At 38.6% G+C, this 27,706-nt stretch overlaps 2 protein-coding genes across 3 annotated transcripts; one reads left to right on the forward strand and one right to left on the reverse strand.

Moving 5' to 3' along the window:
- Window positions 1-3,805: 3,805 nt before the first annotated feature.
- On the reverse strand, window positions 3,806-13,511 carry LOC309968479 (oxidized low-density lipoprotein receptor 1-like). 2 transcript variants are annotated; one of them, XM_082849743.1, is made up of 6 exons: window positions 13,397-13,511; window positions 11,144-11,245; window positions 9,353-9,595; window positions 5,772-5,911; window positions 5,361-5,476; window positions 3,806-5,095 (listed from the first exon to the last, which is right to left on the reverse strand). In XM_082849743.1, exons 1-6 carry the CDS (start codon window positions 13,470-13,472, stop codon window positions 4,951-4,953), a joined length of 822 nt encoding a protein of 273 aa, XP_082705869.1. In that variant the 5' UTR covers window positions 13,473-13,511; the 3' UTR covers window positions 3,806-4,950. The 2 variants fall into 2 exon arrangements, with proteins under 2 accessions (XP_082705869.1, XP_082705870.1); XM_082849744.1 differs by lacking the exon at window positions 11,144-11,245 and having other exon boundaries at window positions 13,397-13,507.
- Window positions 13,512-21,088: 7,577 nt separating this feature from the next.
- On the forward strand, window positions 21,089-27,222 carry TMEM52B (transmembrane protein 52B; the record flags this gene model as incomplete). The annotated part of the gene is made up of 5 exons (XM_082850325.1): window positions 21,089-21,142; window positions 23,266-23,309; window positions 25,213-25,251; window positions 25,791-25,957; window positions 26,978-27,222. 5 exons carry the CDS (start codon window positions 21,089-21,091, stop codon window positions 27,220-27,222), a joined length of 549 nt encoding a protein of 182 aa, XP_082706451.1.
- Window positions 27,223-27,706: the final 484 nt, after the last annotated feature.

Below are 27,706 nucleotides of genomic sequence, written 5' to 3' on the forward strand. Positions count from 1 at the left end.
CAATTTTTTTTTCAGTCAACAGCTGGATTTACCTTCCAACCTGACAGTTACAAACAAACAAAAACAGACAAAATGCATGAATCAGCAGTTTTCAAAACACTGGATGTCAAGCAACAAAGCAAGACAATGATCTACGGGAGATGGAAACAAACAAGGTAAGTGCCGGGATTGCCCCGGTTTACCACACTTGTGGAGTTTGCAGGCCACACACAGGGAAGGGGAACTGAGGAGATGACTGGGAAACCCCAGAATTGAGACAGACAAAGGCAGCAAGTGTTCAGGCGAGAGTACGAGAGGGGAGAGCTGCACAGAGAGAGAACCCCAGAGACCTGCAGAGAATCTCCTACAGCTCAGAGCATGAGTGTGAGGGAGTAACCAGAGGGTTTGGAGAAAGAACCATCAAAAATAAACAAAGGGGTTTTGTTTCCAGTAAAGTTGCTATTTTTACTTATTAATTCTAATAATTTGTAGATCTGGGGGGATTTTCCAAGCACTTAATGATATCATCTGCAAGTGATGACAGTCTTATTTCTTCATTTCCAATCTTAATATCTTTTCATTCTTTGTCTTATCTTATTTCATGGCCTATAGCAACTTTACTGGATACAAAACTCCATATTCAAATATATGTTGTATTCATATATACCAGCAAAAATAGACGATTTTTTGTCATTTACAATAGCAAGAAAACTATTAATATCCTAATAATAAATACAATAATAAATGTAATAAAAATGTGCAAGAGTGTTATATTAAAAGCTCCAAATTACTGTGCAGAGAATTTTTAATAATATCTAAATAAATGGAAAGATTTATCATTAAAAAAATAAAGTAAAATAAACGAAGGAAAAAATGCCCAAGTTCACGTGGGGCAGGAAACAGTGCCCTTTCCCAACAGCAAGACTGGACCAGATCATAGCCCATTGAGTATTGGGTGGGATACTCAGAAAATATACCCTTCATAATGGAGAATCATTAACCCCAGACTGAGAACTTCTTTGGTACTGCCCGATAATCATAAAAGCAATACTCAGGAGCATCTCACTGTTTCTATGTAACTTAAATTGTTCTCACAATAAAACTCAGGAATATTTAGAGGAACAAAAAATATCTCGCATTGACCTAATATAATATTGTAAGTCAATTATACAGTAGATCATTGAACGAGGTGGGTTTGAAATGCATGGATCCACGAATATGTGTATTTTTATCACTAAATCCATACTACAGCACTACACAACCCACATTTGGAAAGGAGGTACAGAGGGCTGACTACGAAGTTATACATAGATTTTCCGCCTCATGAAGGGGCTGGTGCCCCTAGCCCCCCCATCGTTCAAGGGTTAACTGTACTCCAATTAAAAAATAAAATCACAAAAAAACAACTTAGAGGTTAGAATTAGAAGGCACAGACATTAAAATAGTTAATATGTTCTTCGTATGTTCGTAGATTTAAAAAGCTACATAGAGACATGGAGGATTTGTTTTTAAAGCACACTTCTAGAGATGAGAACTACAAAGTGTGGGATGAAAAATACGCTGTATGGTATTAATGATAGACACTCAGTAGAAAAGATTCCTGGACTTGATTATATAACAATAGAAACTAACAAAAATGAAACACTGAGAGACAATAATTTTAAAGGGAAAGGAAAGAACAAGGACAGGGAAGGAGGGAGGGAAGAGAGCAAGAAAGAAAGAAGCATTAGGGCACTGTGGCAGCCCAGTATTCACATAACTGGAGTCCCTCAACAGTGTGTGTGTGCATAGGGGCGGGGGGGGGGAGGGAAAAGAGGTGGAGTGAGGGGGTCCCGGGAGGCGGGGCAGAAAAAACATTTGAAGAGGTAAGAGCCTAGCAGCTTAAATTTTTTCAAACTTGATGGAAAAGAAGAAAGATTTCCTCACAAGCAGACCTTCACTATAGGGAATGATAAAGAAAGTCCTTTAAGAAAACTTAAAATATCACGTGATATAATGTGGATCTAAAACAGAGATGAAGAGCACCCAGAATGGTCACTACTTGGGCAAATATGTAGGATTTTTCTGCTTACGGTTTAAATGTCTTTAAAAGATGATTTACTATTTAAGCAAAAATGCTAACTATGCATTGTGGTGTCTACAACAGATATAAAAATAAAATGTATGGCAACATTAGTGTGAAGGCTGGGAGAAAAGAAATGGAAGTATGCTATTCTAAGGTTCTATTCGTAGACATGAAGTTGTATAGTATCACTTCAAGGTAGACTGCAGTGAGTCGTGATGTGTATATAAATGTTGAAACAACTACTAAAATAACAAAGAGTAATAGCTAATAAGCCAACAGGAAGATAAAATGGGAGAGTCAGCAATATTTCATTAATACAAAAGAAGGCAAGAAAAGAGGAAAAGGCAACAAGGACAAGTTGAAAGAAAGTGAAAGGAAATATCGAGACGGTAGACTTACATCTAATTACATCAATATCACATTAAATGTAATGGTTTAAACACACACAAAAAAAGACAGAAATTGTCAAATTATATAAAACGGCAGCACTCAACTATTTGTCACCTAAAAGAAACACACTCTAACTAAAAAGACAAAAAGTAGGTTAAAAGTAAAAGAATGGGAAAAGATATATCATATTTACATTAATCAGAGAAAGAAAGGAGTGCCTGTATTAATTTCATTCAAATAGAGTTCAGAGCAAACATTATAGAGCCAAACTGATTTTTTTTTAAAAAGGGGAGGCATAGGGCTTCCCTGGTGGCGCAGTGGTTGGGCGTCCGCCTGCCGATGCAGGGGACACGGGTTCGTGCCCCGGTCCGGGAGGATCCCACGTGCCGTGGAGCGGCTGGGCCCGTGGGCCATGGCCGCCGAGCCTGCGCGTCCGGAGGCTGTGCACCGCAACGGGAGAGGCCACAACAGTGAGAGGCCCGCGTACCACAAAAAAAAAAAAAGGGGAGGCATAAATAACAATGCCAGGAATAAGAGAAGTAGCATCGCTACAGACTCTAGAGATACTGAAGTAATAAGAAAATGTAAAGAAAAGTGTTAGGCCAAAAAAATTAAACAATTTAGATGAAATGGACAAATTCCTTGAAAGACACCAACCACCAAAGCTCATTCAAGAATAAATCATTTGAATAACTCTGCATCTATTAAAGAAACTCAACCTTTAACAGTAAATAATTAAAAATCTTGTGAAACAAAGAAAACGCCATGCCCAGATGACTTCAATGGCAAATTGCTTCAAATATGGAATGAACAAATCATACCAATTCTACACAAAACCTTCCAGAAAATTGGCATAAAGGAGTACTACTCTGAAACCTAAACCAGACAAAGCTGTTACATGAAAAGAAAATTACATATAAATGTCGTTCATAAACATAGTTGCAGAAGTCCTAAGCCAAAGTTTAGCAGATCTAATCCAGTGATATATTAAAATGATCATACATCTCGAGAATCGAAAGCTGGCTTAAACTTCTATAACTACTTAAGTTAATTCATCATGTTAAAAAACTAAAAAGAGAAAAGAAAAACTATATGATCATCTCAATAGATGTAGGAAAAGTATTAGACGAATCAATACCCATTTCTGATAAAACCTCTCAGTATTCTAAGAACAAAAGGAAAATTTCTCAAACTGATAATATTCATCTATGAAAAATATATACTTAACACCTTAGTTAATGGTATAACATTGACTTATTCCCAAGATCAAGAACAAAATAAGAATTTGCACTCTCACCATTTTTATTCAATATTGTACTGGAGGTTCTAGTCTGTGAAATCAGGCAAGGAAAAGAAATAAAAATCATCCAGAAAGGAAAAAATAAAAATATTTTTATTTGCAGATGACATGATTATGTATGAGGAAAATCCAATGAAATACATACACACACCACACACGCAAACACACACACAAACTTACTAAAAGAAATAAGTGAGCTTATCAAGGTTTCAGGATATAAGGTTAATATAAAAAACTATTATAATTCTATACAATAGCAAAGGACATTGGAAATAAAAACTACAATGATAACAGTACCGTCTACAGTAGCATAAAAAATGTGAAATACATGATGATAATCTAATAAAATATGTGAAACATCTATACAGAGAAAATTACAAAACATCGCATAAAGAAAATCCATGAGTTGAACAAATCAGTATTTTAAAGAATTCAATTTCCCCCAATTATCTATAAATTCAGTGAAATCACATTCAAAATTTCAAAAAGTTTTTTTAGAAATTGACAAGCCAATTCAAAAATTAAGACGGAAATGCAAAGACATAGATTAACCAAAACAACATTGAAGAACTACCTCCATGTGATTTCAAGATATATTATAAAACTACCGAATCCAAAATATCATAATGGTGTTATGCACAAAGAATACACAAATAGATCGATGGAACAGAATAGAGTCCAGAAATAGACCCAGACATGTATGCATAATTGTTGACAAAAGTGCAAAGGCAATGTAGTGAAGAAAGAATAGTCTTTTCAGCAAATGTTGCAGAAGCAATTGAATATCCACATGCAAAAAGGAAAAGAAAAAGAACTTCCATACATCCATACATGACTTACAAATTATCCCCCCAAAAGTTAAAGATTTCCACGTAAAATCTGAAACTATAAAATGTCTAGAAGAAAACATAGCAGAAAAATTTTTGTGACCTTGAGTTAGGCAACAAGTTCTTAGAAACAGGAAAATGGACTTCACTGAAGACTGGCAGGGGGGCTTGGAAGAAGCTAGGTGAAAAAAGATATACATAGAGAATTAAAACTTTTGCTATCAAGGTGTCAAGCAGCTGGGCCCCAGTCTCTGCTAAGGAGTTCTGCACTTTAGCTAGTAACAGGAAGTCCTCAGGGCTTTTATGGTTTGCACCTAAGTGACGAAGTATAGCTTAATTTTCAGAAGAAAATTCAAAGGTCTTCTCCTTTTCTTCCAGAGCCTTCACATTCACTGTACTGTCAATAGGTTTGCCTTCTTCTGACATATACTGAATGCAGTTAAAATGCAGTTTTCAGCAAAAACAGCTCCCCTTTGTATATATGCACAGGTGCCTGAAGAATACATCTGGAAAGCAGCTCCCTGGAGTCTAAACCTGCAGGCAGGGAGAAAAACAAATTTAGATTTACTGCCACCTTGTGTCAGGCACTTAGCCTTGTCTTAAAGCTTCAAATCCGCAATAAACGTGAGAAGGAAAATGTAAGAGAAGATCTGAATGGGTAAACGGGCAAGTCCCTGTGTGAGAGAGCTGGGGAGAGAGATTCAGAAATTCCCCAAGCTTCTTTCCATCAAGAAGAGGACATTGCGTGGAATGTGGCAGTAACTTCACTAGTAGGTTCAGCAAAGAATAGGAAACTTACAAGTGGGGCATCAAAGGAGAACCATCCTCCCAGAGCCATGAGTAGTTGGGTTTCTTCAGAGACAACCCCATCCAGAATGGGAAACTGGAATGGGCGATTGCTTGCTGGATGAATTCCTGTGGGAAGTCATGTTTCTGAGTTGATGAAAGAGTCGATGTGGACTTTTTAAATTAGATTCACAAAACGAAAGAACCCAAAGAGCTCTTAGACATCCTCCTGATGGCTTTACAGAAATGTCTACTGGAGCCTAGAGATACTTCATAACCTGTCCATCCAAGGTCATGCACGTAACCAGTGGCCAGCCTAGGCTAGAAAACAGGTACATATTCTGATTCTCAAGGAGGGCCTTAACCTGACCTATTTCCCTGTAAACCAATATTCCAGCCCAACACACATCCATTAAAAACTCACCAGATCATCTGAGCTATTAATCTTCAGCATGTGGGCGTCCAAAGACAAGCAATTCTCCCGGCTTTTTTCCCAATTAAATGGGCCAGAGGAAAATTGGTAACAGTTTTCTTCATGCCAGAGCCAGTCTTGGGGACAAGGACCTAGGAAATGTAATATACTTAATTAGTGAGTTATGCCTGAGTGAAAATATCTCTACAATTCTTAAATCAATTCACCTCTCAGGACTCTCACATGCTACCACCTCTTCTTAATTAGAATTACACCCAGACTCTGCAAATACCTAAATAGCCTAGAGTCTTTATTGCTCCCTTTTTTGGAGAAAAAAGAAATGAAGCATTCTGATTTTAGAAAACTCAATTAAAAAGCAAGACTGTTAAAAAGCAAGGCTTGAGCTGGGATGTAATTTTAGAATCTGATCTATTTTTTAAAAATTACGTTTGGAATCATGGAAGTGAGAGTTGGGGGGATGAATATGTAATAGGTATTCTGCTACTAAAAAAGATATGCTTATATATTTTAAAACTTCAGGTCTTTGAATGATGGATTTGGGTTTAATACTGTGCCTCCTGATTCTGGACATGTAGCCCTATGTGGCTCTTGCGTACTTGAGTTATGGCTGGTCTGCATTGAGATGATGTTCTGTAAGTGTAAAATATACCCCTGATTTTGAAAACGTACTATGAAAAAAAGAATATAAAATATCCCATTAATAATATTTATACTGATTAGTGTCAAAATAATATTTCAAGTATATTGGGTTAAATATGTCATTAAAATTAATTTCATCTGTTTATTTTTCATGTTTACTGTGATTACTAGGAAATTTAATGTTGCATATGTGGCACACACTGTATTTCTTTTGGACAGAACTGTTCTAGGGAGAACAGTATATTGGTGCAAAGAGAGCATCTCAATTTAAATAAGATTTCAGAAAGTAGGGAAAAGTTTTCAGCAGAAAGTTCCCAGAGAGTCCAAAAAACTCAACTCAGGGCTTAGACAATAGGCAAGATATGTGTTTTACAGATATTTTAAACGATCCCCAAATCCTCTTTCTCCTCCCCTTTCTTCTCCCCTTCATCATCATCATCCCTTCCGTGTGTTACTAACACTTGGAATCTCTTTACTGGGGAACAAAGCCCTTTGTTCTATGCTGTGACCAAAAAAAAAAAAAAAAAAAACAAACCTCAAATCCTTGAGCAAGGCAACATTTTAATTTCAATTTTCATTGTGGCATAAAACCATCAGATAATTTTGTAAGAATAGGCTTTATCAGAGAGGACAAAGTAGAAGGGACTGAACTATGAAAGAAGAAAGTGAATGAGGAAGGCTATACATAAGCCCGGGTTGAAAGCAAAGAATGCAAGCTTCCTAACTTATTAATTTGCCTAGTCCTGTCTTACTATGTCAAAGGAAAGAGTATATTCGTTTTCCTGAACTAAAAGAAAGGTCTAGGTAGGTTTTCCAAGCCATGAAAAAGTGAAAAAGATGAATGTTAAAATGTGGCATTCAAACCACCTGTATGTCCTTTAATTATTATTATTTTTTTATTTAACAAACACAATAACCACTGTGTTAACCAACGTGCCAAAAATGGTTGGCAGTCATTTTTATGTATTGGCTCATTTAATCCTCATAACCACAGTATGTAAGAGTTAGGTTAATTTTCTTCATTTGAAAGATAGAGAAAATGGGACTTTGAACATGAGCAGTCTAACGCTAGCATCTGTGTGTTTCATCACTGTATTACACTACCTCTCAAACTCCTGAGTTTGAATTAACTGAGGAAATATTTCTTGATGCCCCCTCAAGATATTTTGATACAGGGTTTTGGGGTAAATCTGGAACTTGCCACTTTTAACAAGCTACTTAGGTGATAATTTTGTACACGAAGGGTTGAGAACCACCACTAATTCAGGTGATAAAATGTAGTCTGTTACTTTGAAGACTCTGTATCTTTCTAGCTGGCTGACCTCAAGCGTCACATATGCCAATTTCTCAGCGTCTTGCCCTCTTCATACATATACTGAGGACCACAGACTGGTTAGTAAGAAAGATAAAACTTGTCTCAAACTTGAGAAAACTGGCATAATTTTTTTTGCATAGTATTTTATTATTAATGTTTTTGAGAATCTTCTCAAAGCTGCTTGATGGACAGCCGTGCTTTATTTGACATCTCTACTAATTGGCTTTTATCTGACACTGCCAAGGAATGAAAACACATTACTTGGTGTATCTGCTACAAGAGACAGATCACCTTTTATTTTTGATTAGTTGTCCACACTTGGCATCTCTGGGATACGAGTCTGAACAATCCTGACATAATTTTACTCCCTTACAACTGATAAAAACAAGCCTAATTTTACAGCCCCACCTGTGAAATAAACCATTTTTGGTATGTAGCTATGTCTGCTTATATAAACATTCCTGTCCTTGATATATTAGCCTCCTTCCTTTAAGCCTTCTTTGAGATGGTTTTATGTCCTAAACAGCTCTTTCCTTAAAGAAATTCAATATATGTTTGACACTTGCTAAAAAATCAGCTTGTCTATAAATGTCTGCTAATTTTGGAAATTTAAATAACCCTGTACATACTGAAGGGATTTATAAACTGCAAAACTTTATACAAAACTACTTATCGTTATTATCATTTAACTTACCTGGGTTTCCTCTATAAAATAAATGGATGGGTACCTATAAACTGTTACTTTATAATCTTTATTCAACAAAACTACGTGGTTGAGATTAAGGTGAGCTGTACAAGCAAGAAGCTGCAGAAATCTCTGTTTATTAGTGACAGCTAGTTACTAATGCCAAGAAAGCAATGTACCACTGAAAGTGACTCTATTTCACACTTTCAAATTCTCCCCATGATTAAAAGCACATACCTGATTTAATTATACGTTGTAGAAAAACTATACTAACTGTACAGGTCACTTCTGTAATATTGAGTTCACATTATTATCTCCATGTTATAAATGTTTCTATCTGCCTCTTAGATTCTGAGTGCACCTAGTCAGCTGAGATCAACTCAATTCTTCTCATATACATTGACTTCCTGGGTCTCTCATAACTTTGTCTAATTTGAAGTATCTACTTAACACTTACAAGCCAGCTCACCTCTATTGATTCAGTTTACATTGATGTAGTACACTTTATGAGAAACAGTCCCATAGAATAATGCTAATGAAGAGGATGGGGTCCCCAGGACAAAGGAGACCCTTAGGAAAAGAAATCAATGATTAAGATACCTTGGAACGGAAAGAGAGAAGAATCTGTGCAAAGGGTAAAGGTGAGGGATTTCTTCCAGAAAAATCTCAAAACCAGAAAGTTATAAAGAAAGAGAAGCTCTTGTGAGGCAGGAAAACTTAAATCCACCAAAAAGTATGGTTGATTGAATCAGATTAACTCAAGAATTTGGCACGGGATAGGGTGAGGATGACAAAAAGAGAGGACTTCTGGTGTAGAACATGATGAACAAAAAAGGATACATATATCAATATGCCAATTTTGTGCCTAGAGATATTTCCAAAAAATGTTAAGATTTACAGAGAAGTCTCTCTTCACCCCTCCCTCCCTCATACCTGAATAGTTTGCTGCTTTTTTCAGAGCTTCTTGGAGATTCAGGTTCTGGTGATGAAGTTCCATTAGTTTCTTGGATTTTTCATCCAGCTTGAGGGCAAGGGTTTCTATCATTTCTTTGAGTTCCCTTTGTGACTCCTGGGAAGATTTTTCTGTCTGGTGCTGGGCTGAAATCTGTCCCTCCAGGATATCTTCCTTGTGCGTAAGGTTTGCTTGCTGTTGCTTTAGATCAGACACCTGGGATACTAAATCAGAACTGAATTAAGACTCCATTTCCAACCCCAGTAAAAATTCCTCCACAGGATTTTGAGGAAATCAAAGAACTAAATCAAACCATTTGTTTTGACAACAAACTGCTTCAAAATGACCCAAATTTATTCAGGAATTACAGATTTGGAAATTACTTGATATTCATGCAATATTTTTTAAATGTGAGGAAATGTCACAGATACTTGTGATTTAAAAAAATAAGACAGGATTTTACTCGTTGTTGAGAGTTACACACAAGTTAAAAGGAATCACAGGATAAGTCTTATACGAGTGGCATAAATAAAATATAGACGATCTAAGATAGTCAGACACAAACCGGACTCAGTGACTATTAGTAGCACTTGTCATTAATGACTTACTCTAGTTGTGTCTTAATTCCTCTGCCCTTCCTCTACCCTTCCACATTTCCTGATTTTAGTTAAAAACTGTGACACTCACCCCGTTTTTGAGAAACCCTCCCACGGAATTTTTTTAAGCTGCTAACACAAGAGTCTGAAAACATATTTTTCAGTTTTAGTTTGTTATTTTTTTTTGTTTGGTTTTTGGTTTTGGTTTTTTTGTTTTGCTTTTTTAGGAAGGGTGGAGATGAAAGGAAAGTTGTGAAATCAAGCAGGCAGCAAATGTTAAGGGTCCAATATCTCAGTTCTAGAAGGTTGACGGTTCAGTACAAAGTAGACCTCTTGGGTTGAAAGCCAGATTTGACCCTGTTGCAGAGTGGTCCAAGCCTCAGAGGAAGACTCTTCCAATGACTATCTCTGAGTCAAGGGCTCTTCTCCCAGATCAGTAGGAAAAGTTTTATAGATTGAAAGTGTTCATAGATTGAAAACATAAGTTGTGTGAAACCTTAAACAACCGAGAAACAAATTAGCACTTCAAAGGCCTTAGTAACCTGGATTCTAGGGCTCTAGAGAGCCTAGGATTCTAGAGATAAATAACTCAGATCTATGACCTAAATACACAGGTGTATTAGATGGACAATCAACACCATTTTCCTTCTTTCTTAGCCATTTTCATGTTTCCTTTCATTTCTTTTCCTCTCAACATCCCCTCTTTCCTAAATGGCCATATTATAAATTTGAAGAATGTTTTGTTTTAAATGTTTTATTTATGAAGACTGTATTTCTGGGTTCTTAACTTTAAATTGGTATTTAATCATCTCTATTAAAACTCAGCATGAACTAAATGAAGTTTCTTTTACTTTTGGGTCCCTCGGGTGACCTCGTGGATTAGTAACTTCATATTATTTTCTTCCTCATTATTCTGGGATTTAAATAGGCTTTATCCATGAAGTTATGAAAACAGAACCAAACAAAAACCTACCATTCATAATCTTCATCCCATGCCTCAATCTATCTGAGGGAAGAGCACAATATACCCACTCATCTTCTCACTCACTCTTAAAACAATTTGCCTAAAATGTATCTAAATCAAGGCTGTTTATAGCTGTTATGAAACCAACAAATAAACCATGTTTATAAGTTCTCATTTTTTGTTCTCCATCTTTTCCCGGCTTCAGCACTTACATTGGATTATCAGCAATATAACGGTCACCAGTAATCCCAGACAAAGGATCCCTAGAGCCATGGCAGCAGGGTACCACCTCCGAGAGGAAAGAAAACGAAGACCTAAAGTGACAGAGGATAGATTCAGAAAGACAAAAATGATGGAGGCAAGGGATCAAACAATTCTTTGAGTACTGTCTGTACCTGGTGCTTTGCATTACTGACCTCTAGTATTCCCAATGGCTTTGCAAATAATTCATTATTCACAAGTACAGATGCAAACTATGTACAGTTAAAGAATTTAAGTAATTTACCTATGGTCATGCAGCTAGCAACTCTAGGAGCCAGGATTCCATACCAGATATTTGACTCCAAATCTAGCATCTAAAGTTTATGTTTTGTCTGCTGTCCCCACAGTGAGTCTTCAAGAAACTCTCAGCCCAGCTTGGTTAGATTAACTTCCTCCACAGGGTAGAGAGCCTGATGTTTTTAATATGGACCATGTGTATATATATGGAATTTAAGGAAAAAAAATGTCATGAAAAACCTAGGGGTGAAACAGGAATAAAGACACAGACTTACTAGAGAATGGACTTGAGGCTATGGGGAGGGGGAAGGGTAAACTGTGACAAAGCGAGAGAGAGGCATGGACATATATACACTACCAAACGTAAGGTAGATAGCTAGTGGGAAGCAGCCGCATAGCATGGGGAGATCAGCTCAGTGCTTTGTGACCGCCTGGAGGTGTGGGATAGGGAGGGTGGGAGGGAGGGATACGCAAGCGTATGGGAACATATGTATATATATAACTGATTCATTTTGTTGTGAAGCTGAAACTAACATACCATTGTAAAGCAATTATACTCCAATAAAGATGTTAAAATGAAAAAAAAATATGGAACATGTGTATGTATGCGCACGTGTGCACGCACGCTCACACACACGTGTGCAAACACATGCACATACGCACACACGCATGTGCACACGCACACGCAGTTATAAGTAACATACCATAAACGAATGTCAGATATCAAGCAAATAAGCCTTTAGTCAGTTAACCAACTGAGAAAACCTCAAAGAACTAATACATAATTTTGTGTCATTCAATTTTTATTTGGAACTGGGGTTACTGACCAAAGAAAAATAGGAATGAAATCTCAATATTCCCTTGATTCATATTAACATCATGTCCTATACTCACACCAGCTGTGGCCTTCTTGTTACAAGAGAAAAATTCACCATTATTATAAAAATAAATCAATCATGTAGCTCACAGGTGTACGAATATCTTATTATGAGGTCCACCACTTAAAAAGCACAGATATTACTGGTTCAGTGGGAAAACATTTCATGTAATGGATTTGGACTCCTCACCTTGTTAGATAAACAAATAAGACACTGATAATGTTATCCTCTATATGCAAACAAGGAAACTGACCATTCAGTAACTTGCCTAAGATCACACAAATGTTAAGATCCAAACATAGGTCTTTAATCCAATTGTCAGTAGCTATGTGACTTAGAACGTCACATCACAAAACTTCCAGCATGAATGTATGATGATTCCAATCAATCAGTGGTCAAATATATTCACAGAGTTCTCACGTGTCAGAAGCACTCCTAATAGACTACAGATGACCCAAACAAAATAGAAATTTTGACAGGAAGCAATGTGGTTTATTCTCTGATTCAAAAGTTATTAAGCTCCCAGAAATGTGTATAGCAAGTTGGCAGAAAAGAAGTTGAAGACAGTTATGTGTCTTGCAAATAATTGCCCAATCTTAGCCTTGGAGGCAAATATCTGAGTAAATCTTTCAATCAACGTTTCTCTCTGGTCAATATTCATTCCGTCTTATAGATCAATCCTAGCTCTACCACTTACTAGCCACATAAAACTGGGTGATTTAGTTAATCCTCCCAATCCCTAGTTAGTCCTCTGTAAAAGGGAGACAAGATTAGTCCTAATCTCAAGGTGTGAAGATTTAGAGAAATAATGCATGTAAAGTGAATATCATAGAAAATAGCCTATAGCAAATGTTCAATAAAAGTTAGTTATCACCCTCTACTACAGCATCATTCATACCAAGTTAGTTTATTCATCAACATCATCTTCGTTATCACCATTACATCTGACTTGTTTTTCCTTTAAGTAAGTGCTATTAACTCTTTCATATTTTCCCACATTCAGGTGTTGTAGTCTTCTAATCCTCTATTCAGTTAGTTTACATTTCTAACCTAATTCTGTCCCTGAACATATTTATCCACCCCTAGTACCTTTGTCTCTCTCTCCATTTGGCTTCTGATCCAGTTGACCCTTCATACTCTGGCTCTTCAGGTCAGCAAAAGTCATTTCCAAATTTATTCCAAGAATGAGAGAGTGAAGCAGCCGAGGACTTCTACAAAGTAAAAATGTGTGAGCTCCTGCTGGAGTGTTTAAATAGCTACTGATATCTAGTAGAATGACTCAGTCATTGGTAGGAGGAAGGAGAGGCTTTGCTTCATACTGGGAACTTGGCTGACGCAAATTCTTGGGTTATGTCTATTGCAGGAGGGGAAAGTGGTGATTCTGATAGTGTTTCAGGATATTTCACTAAGTAATTTATGAAAGGGAAAACTGTATTTTCCATGAGCATTAGAGGACAGGAATTTCTACCCACGCTGCAGATATGGAAACTGAAATTTAAAAGGGTAATTCACAGTAAATTTGTGGAAGAGTGTGCATTAGACCAGATTACTTGATGCCAATATCCATATTTGTTTATTTCACTGTAGCAGACTATCTCTATACTGAGTCTTTCATACGTCTCGCATTTTCCTTTTTAATTCTGACTTTTTTTCATCAGCTATAGACTTAGGAATTTGGGGATTAATCACTTATGACTCTTATCTCTCTAGCCATGATAACCTAGGTAATTTTAGAACTTAGTTAGGAGTGCTATTTCGTACAGTGGCGTATAACATAGCAGCAGAGAGAACTCTGGGGCCAGATGGAGATTGTTTCATATCCTTCCTTTGCTATTCCCTTGGTCTCTAATCTTGGGGAATGTCTTTGGCTATACATTAGGACATTATAATGTCCACTTGATACTGTTGATAATGCTGCCATAGGTGTTCAAATGAGATATTGGGTGAAAATGCTAAGCTTTGTACTTCAAACATAATAAGAAATCAATAAATGGTAGTTATTAATATTAGCAGTAGTAATACTCAACACAGTGGAATTGCTCATCAAAGAATACATTTTATATGTCTGCCTTGAGTCACAAAGACTTCTGTGGGAACCCAGTAAAGATACTATATGTATTCACTGATAGAATTCTCACCTATTTTTCCCTCACAACCTCATAACCAGAAAAAAAAATCTTGTTGCAGTTATACATGCTTTTAAAAAAAAATCCTTACCTATTAGAGATATCTTCTGAAGTATTTATGGGCAAAAATGATGTGATAGCTAGTATTTGCTTTAAACTATACCAGGAGAAAAATAAAAAGAAGGGAATACATAAAAGATTGGAGAAAAGTATGTAAATAAACAAAATCTAGGAAACTATTAGGAAAATGAATAGTTTTCACCAGTAATAATTTTTCACCAAAATGAAAGCCTAATTAGGATTCCGTTTCTCTCCTCCTCCCTAAATTTTTTTTATTCCCCTTTTCTGTGCAGGGTATCTGAGGCCAAACTGAAAATAGTTGATCATTTAAAGTGCTACTCTATGAGACAGATCTCAAAGGAGGCTCAGCAACTCGCAAATATATCCTAGTCCAATCAGCTTGTAACAAATCAATGTTACTTACCTTTATCCCTCAAGCCCCACACCACCTCCCTTGATTGTGAGTGCCAGGAAGCAAGATTAGATACATAACTGCATTTGCCATGGGGACTTTCACATAAACAGGATCTCAGGAAATTATTTTAATGATGATTAATAAATACTGAAATGATACCACAGTGAAGTGGACACTTTATCATTTCCCACAGCGACGCTATTTCAGATGCCATCAATATTCTAGTGGATTAAGATGAGACATATAGGTACCCTTGTTGAGGAAATGGACATGACACATATTTCTTGTGAGCCCATCACATCCTCATAGCTTTTTATGGGAAGAAGTATCTTAGAAGGATGCATGTGAGTATGTAGTTAAAATACCCAAAGAAAGGGGCTTCCCTGGTGGCGCAGTGGTTGAGCGTCCGCCTGCCGATTCAGGGAACACGGGTTCGTGCCCTGGTCCAGGAAGATCCCACATGCCGCGGAGCGGCTGGGCCCGTGAGCCATGGCCGCTGAGCCTGCGCGTCCGGAGCCTGTGCTCCGCAACGGGAGAGGCCACAACAGAGAGAGGCCCGCGTAACGAAAAAAAAAAAAAAAAAATTACCCAAAGAAAGACACAAGACCAGAAAGAAATACATTCCTTACAGAAGGCCTAAGATTGAGCTAGATTGCCCAGATCTCTGATATTCACCTCCACACTTCACCCTTGAGACCCAGGAGGGCATAATCATCCGTTGTCCTTTGGGTCAACACTCACAGGAATCTCCCTAACAGTCCAGGACTTGGTGGTGAGCTCTACAAGTCCTATACTTCCTTCAAACACAACTTTTTTTTTTCTTTAAAAAAGCCTCTCACCTTAGCACCTACAGGTCGGATTGTCATCATCAGTTTCTTTTTCTCCCCTCATTTTATATACTCTAACATGCCCTGTATTGATTTTCAACTTCATTAATGTTATTCCATCTCTCCAACTAAATTATAAGCCCTTTAAAAGTAAGGATAGATCCCCTTCTATTAAGGAAATCTCATTCTTTTCTACCACCCTAGCATACCATACTAATTGTGCCAATAGTCTACAGACAGTTGACAGTTAACACGAGATTCTTAATTGTGAAGACATCACCAGCATAAACTGGATTTTTAAACTACAAAGAAATCTAAGAAAAATCTATCTCAATTCTTTTATTTTGAGAAGGTGGAACTAAAGTCCCCCAAATTTAAGTGGTTTACTGAATATCTCTTTTCTACCTGATGCTAGACAAGAACTCAGTTCACTGTTCTTTCAATTATGCCAGATCATGAAAGACATAGGTGACTTCTTCTAAGTGACATTATAAACGCAGTATGAATCTCTCTCAAAGGATTCAGTGAGAGACTTTTCAGATCACCAAGGCAGAGCATATCCACTTCAGAGTAGACTTTAAATGTGGTATGCAGTAGAGGATACCCACATCAGGGGCACCCTCAAATCTTTTCTTGATGTCCCTCCAACCAGAAGCTCATGCAGAAGTGCTACAACACGGACAGTGTGAAAACTAGACCAGTCACCATCTTCTGGGTGATCTAGCCCCTCAACATGGCCATATTTTGCTATTCTATTTGCTATTTGCTATTCTATTTGCTATTCTATTTGCTATTTGCTATTCTAGCCTGTAGGTTTTAAGCTATTCCTCTCTTTTTTTATTGTGGTAAAACTTACATAACATAAAATTTTTACCATTTTAGCCATTTTTAGGTGTACAGTTTCATGGCGTTAAACACATTCACATTGTTGTGCAGCTATCACCACTACCCATGTCCAGAATGTTTTTCATCTTCTCCAACGGAAACTCTGTACCCATTAAACAATAACTCCTATGACGGTTGATTTTATGCGTCAACTTGACTGGGTCACAGCGTGCCCAGATATTTGGTCAAACATTCTTCTGAGTGTTTCTGCAGGGGCGTTTTTGGATGAGATTACCATTTTAATCAGTAGAGTAAAGCAGATTTCTCCCCATGTGAGTGGGTTTCATCCAATCGGTTGAAAGCCTGAACGGAACAAAAAACTACCCTTTCTCCAAAAAAGAAAAAAATTCTCCAGGAGACAGCCTTTGGACTGGAACTGCACCATTGGCTCTCCTAGGTCTTGAGTCTGCCAGCCCACACTACAGATTTGGACTTGCCGGCCTCCATAATTAAATGATAAATCCCTTTCTCTCTATATATACAAATTCTATTGTCTTCATTTCCCTGGAAAACCCTGACTAATACAACTCCCCATTCCTTTGTCCTCCCAGATCCTGGAAACCACCATCCTACTTTCTGCCTCTGTGAATTTGACTACAGCAGGGACCTCATACAAGTGAAAGCATATGGTATTTGTCCTTTTGTGTCTGACCTATTTCACTTGGCATAATATCTTTAAGGTTCATCCATGTTGTGGTATGTGTCAGAATTTCCTTCCTTTTTAAGGCTGAATAATATACCACTGCATAGGTATACCACATTTTCTTTATCCATTCATTCACTGGGGTACATTTGCGTTTCTTCTGTTTTTGAAACATCCATGGGAATAATTTCTACAATTTTTACGTGGCAGATAGCTGGACAGACTTGACAGACCTTAAGTGGTTCTCATTATCCCTGCTTGTGTAATCTCCTCCTCTTGCGTGTGGGTGGGATCTGTGGCTTGGAGTGCAGCAGAGGTGATGTAATGTACGTGATCACATATATGTGGTTACATATGTGTAGTGCCTATCTCACTAAAGTATGGATCTCTCCCTGTGCGCTCCCTCTCCCTCTCTCTCTCTCCCTGGTTGTATTAAAAGAAACAGCTTACATGAATCTTACAGCCACAGAGAAATGAATTCTGCCTAGGGAAGCCCAGAAATGAATCCTTCCCCAGTGAAGCCTTTAGATGAGAATACAACCCAGCAGACACCTGGATGGTAGCCTTGTGAGACCTTAAGCAAGGGACCCAAATTAGCTGTGCCCACACTTCTGACCCACAGATACTGTGAGATAAAAATGTGGGTCATTTTACATTGCTGCTTACGTAATTTGTGGTAATGTGTTACATGGTATATAAAGCTAATAATTCTGTGATAATCTTAATCCTCCTGTTTTGTAAAATTCCTTAAATCTAATCCTATCACTGACTTTCAGTGCCTCTGAGGTTCCCACTCAATACTTAAGCTGCTTAAACAAAATGAAAAAAAAAATCTAGGACTTCCCTGGCAGTCCAGCGGTTAAGATTCTGAGCTCCCACTGCAGGGGTACAGATTCTATCCATAGTCTGGGAGCTAAATCCCACATGTCGTGTGGTATGGCCAAAGAAAAACTTAGGCTGCAATCATGGTTCATAAAGCAGAGACACTATTATTTTATGTCTTCCTAGTGGAGCTTCCAGTAGATGCAAGATAAAACTGGTTTCTCCTGGTGTATTATCTATTTTTGAAGCCATGGCTGTGGTCCAACCCACTGTCAGCTCTTCATAGCTCACTCTTGGTGCCTCAGAGGAATAATAGCCCTAGCCTCTATTTCATTGAAGCACAGAGAGGAAGGGAACCTGCAGTGAGTCACCTAACCTAGGCAAGGTCAAAAGGAGAATAATCAAAGGAACCCGAAGTAAGAAATTCTTTCGCCCCACTTGTTATCACTGTTGTATAACAATTCCCTGAAGCATAGGTGAAAAGGCTTTGGTACAGTGCCCTCCATTGGTTCCACTGCATGTTCTTAACAACCTGGGTACAAGCTAATGATTGACAAGCGTAATGGAGCCACGAGGTTGTGTAGGGTTGTAATGAGTTCATGCCCCTCTAGCTCAGGCACCTGCCCTTCCAGTGTGGACCTCTTCAGTCTTCCCACCCTAAGCCTCTCTCCTGTCTCACCATTCCCTACACGGATGCTTTGATAGGGACTGAGCTCAGAGTTAAAAACTGCCACAAGGCATAATCACTTCCATTAGGATAAACAAGAAGTTCTCTTTCTCCTGGGAATAATCCAGTGGAGGGAGGGGTCGGGGGAGGGCAAGGGGCAGTAGTAATTCTAAGAAAGAAAAGTAACAGGAAGGTCATGAACAGAATTCCATTTTGTTCTAACCTGTTAGAAAGCTGGAGGGCAAACACATGGCAAAAAAGTGCAATTGGGGGAAAAAAGTCATGTTAATGGGCAAACCTGTTCATGCAGGTGAAGGCTGGCATGACTGGGAGAAGAGAGGGCCAGGATAGCAAGGGGAAATACTCCAGAACGGGAATGCTAGGACAGCTAAAACAAGGTCATGGTAACAATACACAGTTACCAGCATATTGAAGGGAAAAGTTACTGTTAAAATTGAGTGGAAATCAAGGCAATCTTAGTTAACACTTAAAAAATACTTGTTATATCAGGACTAGGATATGTATTTCATACACATTAACATAGCTAATCTCTGTAAGTGTATGAAGTAACATTATTTTATCCATTTTATATAGGATGGAACTGAGCCAACAGAGAGATGTAATAACTTGCCTAAGATCCCACACCTAATAAGTGACCAAGTAAGTATTGTATTTAATCCCAGACAACCAAGCTGGATTCTTAGCCATGATGCCCTACTGCCTGTCTGACAAGAGAAAGAGAAGGGCAAGGTTAATGAACATGTACATGACACTCTGACTAGAAATATTCCAATCAAAATGCCTTCATGATGCAACATAAAGCAACATCTAGGGCAGGTCCAGTGGGCATTCCACTCCTATTTAATGAACGGGAACACTGAGAACTGAAGAAATTATATAATAATTTAGTGGAGGGTTTAGATTAGAATTCTGCTCTCTTACCCTGTAAAATACCTCCTACCTGGCCAAATTCTCTGCTAAAATTTGGAAAGTACTCTTACATTTACAAATATAATGTAGTGTTCGTTTATTTTTGGAAATGAATGATTTTGAATCACCAGTATCATACCAGATTTTTCTCTCACTATTTGATTTCCTTAGCTAAGAAATAAAATTAAGTTTATATTCTCCATTCTCATATCACATTGTCATGCGGTGGGAGGGCTTTTAGAATCAACCCCGCCCAACGGTCTCCCCTCAACAACTCAGTAAAATCAGATTTTCAGAGTTAGTATCTGAAAGTTGTTTTTTTCCCAATGTTTATAAGATAGATCACTGTAAGCAAATGTCCAATTTTCTTATGAAAGACTTTGTATTTAAAAAATTTTAATACTTTGTATTAATTAAAAGATTACTGGCTTAAGCATACGTCATTTATACAGCATTCATTTGTTCCTATAGAGATGCATCTTTACAAAGTTTCTATGTCCTTTCCATGTGTGCTTATTTCTGCTCTGACTTTACATTATATGAGAGAGACAGAGAGAGAGTGAGAGAGATATATAGATCTTGAATCTTGTTTAAAAATGTCTCTTTAACTATTTCAATGGGAATTGAAGCCAGGGGGGAGGGTTATTTCATGGACAGCACATAGAAATTCTAATCTCCCCACCTGCTTTCTCCAAAGATGCTATAGCTTTCCAGTTCATTTGGCAACCTCTCAGCCCTACTCCAGTGTCTAGGAATAAATGACCCAGAACCAGGAGAGTTGATTATCAACATAGTGAAGGGGAGGCCTGCATACTGAAGGGGAGAGCAAGACAGGCGGGCTGATCACACGGAGAGGGGAGTGAATGGAGATTGGCAGGGTGACTTTCAACTGGCAACAGTCACCCTGGAGTGCTTGGGTGAAGGACCAAGAATATTACTCCTTTTCTGATGGAGAAGAGAACTTATGTGGTCGCCCTCCACGTGCCTTTGATCCTCCTTCAAGTCCAGTTTCCCAGCACTGCCTAGAAAAATATCTAATTCACAGGACTGATGTGTCCTTCCTGAACGTCTTCTTTTTGGAGGCAGTGTGAGAAATTTAAGGACATCTAGAAAGGGCTAAGAGTAGAATGGAAGAAGAGAAGACACAGGGAAGCAAACGTGGAGACCTTAAAACCAGGAATAGAAATAGACAAAGAAGCTAGGATGAAAGGGGAGAGAAAAACCACAGAAAATAACAGCCTGAGGGAGTAAGAGAAGAGAAAGAGAGAGGAGGAAAAACCGATTTATTGCTGAGAAGAGTTTCTCTCCTTAGGTCCTCTAGGTCAAGAAGTCAGACATGGCACAGAGCATGGAAAGGAGGCAACGAACGCCCAGTGCGTGACCTGGAGAAGTAGGAGTCCAGCCCGATGAGAGTGCAATCCCGAGCCCTGATGGCTTCTGCCCTGGTATATTTCATCCAGGTGAGTTGTGAAAACGCAGACATAAGACCTCTGTTTGTTTCTTTGTTTCTCAGATAAATCAACTCTCAGAAGAACCTGGAGGGAAATGAATGAGGGGGGAGACATTTATAGAACCAAAGGGATGGTAGGGAAAAGAATAACTAGAATGTTCCCTTAGTATTATAGGGTTACATATAGTGCATGTGTGACTAATGACATCAGTGAAAAGAAGGACATATATACCAGTAGGAGAGCAATGGCAATTTAGAAGTGTCTCATGTATATTTCTCTCTTTTAACATCTCTTCACCTATCCCTCAAAACCCCAAGTAAGTTACTGGGAATTCCCTGGTGGTCCAGTGGTTAGGGCTCCACACTTCCACTGCAGGGGGCACGGGTTCGATCCCTGGGCAGAGAACTAAGGTCCCACAAGCTGCGTGGCATGGCCAAAAAAAAAAAAAAAAAAAAAATCCAAGTAAATTATTAAAACCAAGTACATAATTCCCCTAGTGTTTCCCATATCAGCCCTAATACTACTCTAGCAGTTTAGGTGCCTCTGGATAAGAGATTAAGTTGAGAAAGAAAACTCTTTTAAAATACTTTGCACTTTTTATTTCTCCCCACTAAGAAGCAGAAGATTCTGAGTAACTCATTAGCTGAGAAAGAGTCATTGGACTGAGGAATTCTGGATCACTTTCAAGGGGACGTTTACACAGATATGAAATCTATTAAGAAGAAAAGCAAATGAAGAAATGGGCTGGTTTCAGATTCCTGAACAGCTCCTAACAGGGAGGGTGCTACTTTACTTCCTTTATACCAGTTAACGGAATGTCTGAAACCATAGCCTTTTCTTGCTTTTCCTTGTATTTTCTTTTTACTGCTGCTTCTCCTCCTTGTCGTTCCCTTCCTTTCTTTTCTCGTTTCTTCTCTTTTTGCAACAGGCCTGAAAAGAGGCATTTTATCGGCTGAGCACTTTAGGCTTTTTTTAAACTTTAGTCAAGAAAACAAAGCGAAGTACCAGGGGTGGGTTGAGGAAACACATACTTTGTCATCCTTAGTGGCCAATTATTTTAAATTAAAACAAAACCAGGAGTTTCTCAAATGTCTTCTGCAGAGACCAGCTGTTTGTTCTTTTACAAATCCTTTTCACCCAATGTCATATGCAGGTGTGTCCCCTGCCTGCCTCCACCCTCCCCACAAACTCCCAATAAGTACAAATTCTTGCCTCTTTTTAGAGTAACTTTGTGGCCTTTGTTGTTGATTTCCTGAAATATCAAGTCATCCAAGTTATTGGAAGAGAGAGACAGTTTCTAGAACAGAAGTTTACCTAGGGAGGTTTTTGAAGGAGAAAGTCAACTGAAATATAAGGTAAAAGAAGGAGTGGGACATTCCTTTTTTGGGAGTAGAAGGGACCTGACAGCAATGTCAACAGCTGTTAGAGCAGACTTGTCCCTGGCTCTAGTGATTCATTCCACACGTGTACATGAGAGAGTCTGATCTGAATTCTGGCCAATTCAATAGGTGTATGCAGTCGGTCATGTTACTCAAACCTCTATGCCTTAGTCTCTTAACGTTTCAAAATAATGTACCCACCAGCATGGTTATTGTGATGAAATGTTATGAAATCTTAAAAATTCTTAGCAATCTGGCTGGCATAGAGTAGCTATTCAATCAGTAAGTTTTCCCCCTCCCTTTCCCCTCTTCTTCTCTTGTACGGTGAGTTACTGATGTACGGAGGGAATAAAGGAGAGCGGTGGGGTTGAATTCAATTTCTGACTGATAGAGAATTAGGAGAACAAGAACTGGATCCTGAGAGACAGATCAGGAAATTTCTAGGACAAACAAATTGGTATAAACGCTGCCTCTCGTTCACAGAGGCGGTGACGCTCACCCACCACCACAAAACCAAAACCGAAACAGATCAGGTATTTGCTCTTCCAGGTTTTCCCACTGTGAATTTAATAAAGATCAGGTAGAGGAGAGATGAAAACAGTCCTACACATGACTGACCCCATGACCTTGTCCTTGTATTTGCCCTGCTGTCACCAACTGACCTGACAGCGCAGTCATGAGGGATGACTCATAGACTGCTGAGCACAGCAGATGAGACCATTTCCCTGTCTGAGATTGTTTCCCTTCCTACAGCTTCCTTGGGCAAGATGTGAGGAGAACTGTGTCCATCCTGAACAGTAAGTATCTGAGAGTCCACACTGGGAGGAAAGCGAGACAGACAAAAACATCAACACCCAAAACAGGGTCAAAATGTCATTAGATATCTCTGACTTCCCTTATTTCTACTTAAATGGCATCAACCCACTGATCTCAAAGACAGGTTATCCAAAAACAGGTGTTGTGTCATCCTAAGTACTCAAGATAACACTGCTGATGGTGTTTTTCCAAAGCCAATCTTCCTGTCAAAACAGCAGACTTAATCTCAGTTTATACAGTCACGGTGACTTGCAAAAGATTTTCTTTCCCAAGCCTCTCAGAGAGTCACCGAGACAGACAGGATTCACTACTGACACGCAGATATACTTGGGTGATTGCCAACGCAGCACCGCCGTTTCAAATCTGCAAAGCGTTTCCTATTTTTCAGGGCATGTTAATATTTATTGCAGACTTCATTTAGCTATCACTTTGAGGTAGTTATCCCTCAATCTAAACCTGTCACAATTAGGTCCTATGTAGACCCAGAGGACACAAAGATAAAAAGGGAAGAGATTCCTTCCTCTTGGAGGTAAACTATTTAAGAAAGCAGGGACAATTTGAATGAAAAGACTTACTTAGGCTGAAGGAAAACACACATTTAGCCACAGGAAGAGTTTCCCCACAGCCAAGTTTGTTAAACCCAAAGGAAATGGTGATGGCCTTGGTTACTTGCCACGAGCTCTCTGCGGTTTTAGACACCTACCACCATAGGAGGGTTATTTTTAATAGAATCAGAATTGTAACATTGTAGAACTTGAAGGGGCTTTGAACAAACGGGGAATGTGAGAACACCTAGAGACACTGTTCAGTGAAAAAGAAAACTGTATGATCTACAACTGTGCAAACAGAGAGGATATAGAAGTAGATTTCAACAGATCACTAGATCATAAAGTAGTAAATGTATTCATCTTCAGTGACAAACAGATATTTTCCTTCCCCTCCCCTTCACACTCCCCAGCTTATCCCACCCTCCTTCTCCCTTGCAATCCATATTTTCTTCATTCTATAGAGAAACTTGATAATTGCCCTAGTTCATTCAGAATATTTAATTAGCTTTTGTCATGAGGAAGTTGGTTTCTACATTTTCTCCCCCCTCCTTCTTTGGCCTCAATGGCTATGCTTATCTGTTTTGATCCCGGATGTGAAAATTTAAAGCCCTTTTTACGGTGGGAGTTTTTATGGTTTTATGGTGGCCCTTTTTTGTTTTTTCTGCTTTTTATTTTTTTCTTGAAGTATAGTTGATTTACAGGGTTGTGATGTTGTGCTAGTTTCTGATGTATAGCAAAGTGATTCAATATATATATATATATATATATATATATATATATATATTCTTTTTCATATTCTTTTCCATTATGGATAATTACAGGATATTGTGTATAGTTCCCTGAGCTATATAGTAGGACCTTGTTGTTTATATGGTGGCCCTTTTTGCAACAACTTGCAAAACATAAATTACAAACTATCACGCTTATAACTGAAATTTTCTTTATGTTTAAATTTTATTGACCTCAAATATATACAAACCTTAACTTTCACATTTATTTCCACTCTTTGTAAACTTGCATCGAAAGTTCTTTCTTGGTAATTGTCATCAAAACTGTTTACAATGGTCATGGTTACAGGTTCTATTAACATTATTTTCATGATCACTAGTTTAGTCTGTCTCATAATGACTTACACAATGCCATCTATAGTATAAATCACTACTGAAGGCATCCCATTTCATAATAGATTCAGCTGGTTACTTCGAAGTTAATATAACCTGTGATGCTTTTATTATAACAAGGTATCATACATTGTAACTTGTATTTCTGATTCTGGAATGATAACAGGCATTGACTATATTTTTATTGCAAACAAACCTTTATTCTTTCTCCATAGTTGCCTGACCACAGATTGGGTACATCTCTGGTATATATGGTAAGTTTCAGCTATATTACCCAGAAAGATGTTTAAAAGGGAGTTTTTCTCAGGGGTATTACTTTTATTTATTTATTTTAGGTTTTAAATATATTGACAGCAGAAAAGAAACTGAGACATCCAGCCTATTTCCTAGCATCTCGTGGAGTAAAGCTCCTTTACCCCATCACTAACCTGTGTGACAATGTACCAGGATTTCTTATTTCAATACCATCTCCTGGGCCAACATCGACGGATTACTGTGTACTTTCCCAGGGCCAGCTCTAGAGAAAGCCACGGAGAGGAGATTACTTCAGTAAAAATTAGCCCCTCCAAACCACATTTAAATCTGTCATGAATTGCTCTAGTGAACTGACTTAGTCTTGCTGGCAAAATAAGGAAGCATACACGTGAAGAGAAAACCTGGGAATTAAAATCTGATAGTCGTTCTGTAAAATACTCAAACAAAAATCAAAATGGAGACACTGAAGACTGATTACGCCAAAGTTGGGAAAAACGCCAGACCACAGAGCTCTCACTGCTCGGTGGGGTCCTTACAGGTTGCTGGTGGTCATTGGGGCGCTGCTTCTCCTGTGTGGCCTCACTTCTATGTGCTTCCGCTGTTGTCTGGGTCACCAGCAAAATGGGGAAGACGAGGGCCGGCCACCCTATGAAGTGACGGTCATCGCTTTTGACCAGGACAACACGCTCCAGAGCACGATCACTTGTGAGTACACGGACGTAGGACGTGGGAGGTGAACCCAGGTTTAAACGATCGCTTAGGACAGTGCAACGGTGTAAAAACATTCATCAAATAGTGTTAAAGATTCTAAAACTTAGGGCAGCTTTAATTTCCCAAAGCCTGATGGTGCAGTGACCTGGTCTCCCATGGATACTGTATTTTCAGTTTTTGGTCAGATAATGGAGTGAAGAAAGAAATGGAATGTTGGAGGCAATATTGGAAATGTCTTACAGGAAGAATTTCCAAGTTTATAAATAATTATTTTGATAAAACCATTTGAAGCTCTGAACATATCCCTTTTTCGAAAATGTCTTAGATTTTTGTGAAAACGTACACTTTCTATTATCTATACTAATTTTTTTTTTATCTTTAGAGAAATGAGTTGTGTGTACTTTCTTTATTCACCAGGTCTTAAACCATTAGATATTAAACCCAACACTGGATGATCATAAAACACCTTCCTTTATTTCCCTCTGTTCTCTTCTTTGCATTATATTCTTTGCTAAAATTGGAGAGTGAATACAAGGCAGAACAGCAGGCCTTGCGATATTTATACCCTGTGATAAATTATACCCCGTGATTATACCCTGTGATATTTATTTTGAAAAGAGAGAACACTATAGTGCGTTGTTCACCTCTCCTGCTTTTCTTTTCTCGCTGTCATTTTGGGGAAAAGATAAGTAGGCAGAAACAACTATTTCTAAGGAGTCTGCAACTTAAGTGTGTTGGTATAAAGGGGTCCAAATCCGTAAAGGGAAAAGGACAGGGTTGTGAGATATGGGAGCCCACTTTAGAATTGGAGGAATCCAGAGAAGATGGGATCTCCTAGCAAAGAGTGAAGCTGGTTTCTGAACAAGCTTCACAGGATTTTCCTAATATCTGTGGCCAAGAGTGATGATGAATTTGGACACTTGTTTAAAATGAAAGGGGATTGAGTGTGCCGTAAGTCTCTGATTTCTGTGGACGCCGCATTTACTTGAGCTCTAGTCCTTCTTTCCTCTCCAGCCCTGCAGTCAGTGTTTGGCCCTGCGGCTCGAAGAATCCTGGCCGTGGCTCACTCCCCCAGCTCCCTGAGCCAGCTGCCGTCCTCCCTGGACACCCTCCCAGGGTATGAAGAAGCTCTTCACATGACTCGCTTCACTGTTTCCAGGTGTGGCCAGAAAGCACCTGATCTACCCCCAGTGCCAGAAGAAAAGCAGCTGTCCCCAATGGCAAAGGAGTCTCCTCCAATAGAACACTGTTCTAATTGATGGGAACTCTGGTTTCATCAACGGGTTGGGGGTTTCCCCAGAGCTGGTAGCGATTCACAAACAAATGGAACATTTTTTACCCCCTAACTTTCAGAAGGCTTAGGATGGCCATCTAAACAACATTCAGTGGCAAAGATAGATTCCAACCCAGACACGTATATTTTCTGCTATGGCATGCTCTAGTCGAGAACTCTTCTTTATCCAGTGGCCACAATTTGCAATTAAACTGTAGCAATGCTGATTACTACTGAACAGGAAAGCATCAAAGGTATCTTGGATTCCTTCAGCTATTGAGTTCCTTTCCCCATAGGACGCTGCAAGTTGCTGGTTTCTCTACCAGCGAACAGATTATGTACACTTGTGGAGAAAGACCAGCCCGCAGGCACAGCCAGAGACATTCATGCACTGAATTCACACATGCTTCCTCTCAAGAAAGCACTCACTTTTACGCTAAATGACAATGATAATTCTGTACGTCACGTAA

Source organism: Leucopleurus acutus (assembly GCF_964270905.1).
Source record: "Leucopleurus acutus genome assembly, chromosome: 11".
NCBI lineage: Eukaryota > Metazoa > Chordata > Mammalia > Artiodactyla > Delphinidae > Leucopleurus > Leucopleurus acutus.

Coding starts and splice junctions, on each gene's coding strand:
- LOC309968479 (XM_082849743.1), bottom strand. CDS start 13,472: ATGACTTTTGCTGACCTGAAGAGCCAGAGTATGAAGGGTCAACTGGAT. Junction 5,912..9,352: donor AAAAGCAGCAAACTATTCAG/GTATGAGGGAGG, acceptor TACATTTCCTAG/GTCCTTGTCCCCAAGACTGG. Junction 5,477..5,771: donor TTAATAGCTCAGATGATCTG/GTGAGTTTTTAA, acceptor GACTTCCCACAG/GAATTCATCCAGCAAGCAAT.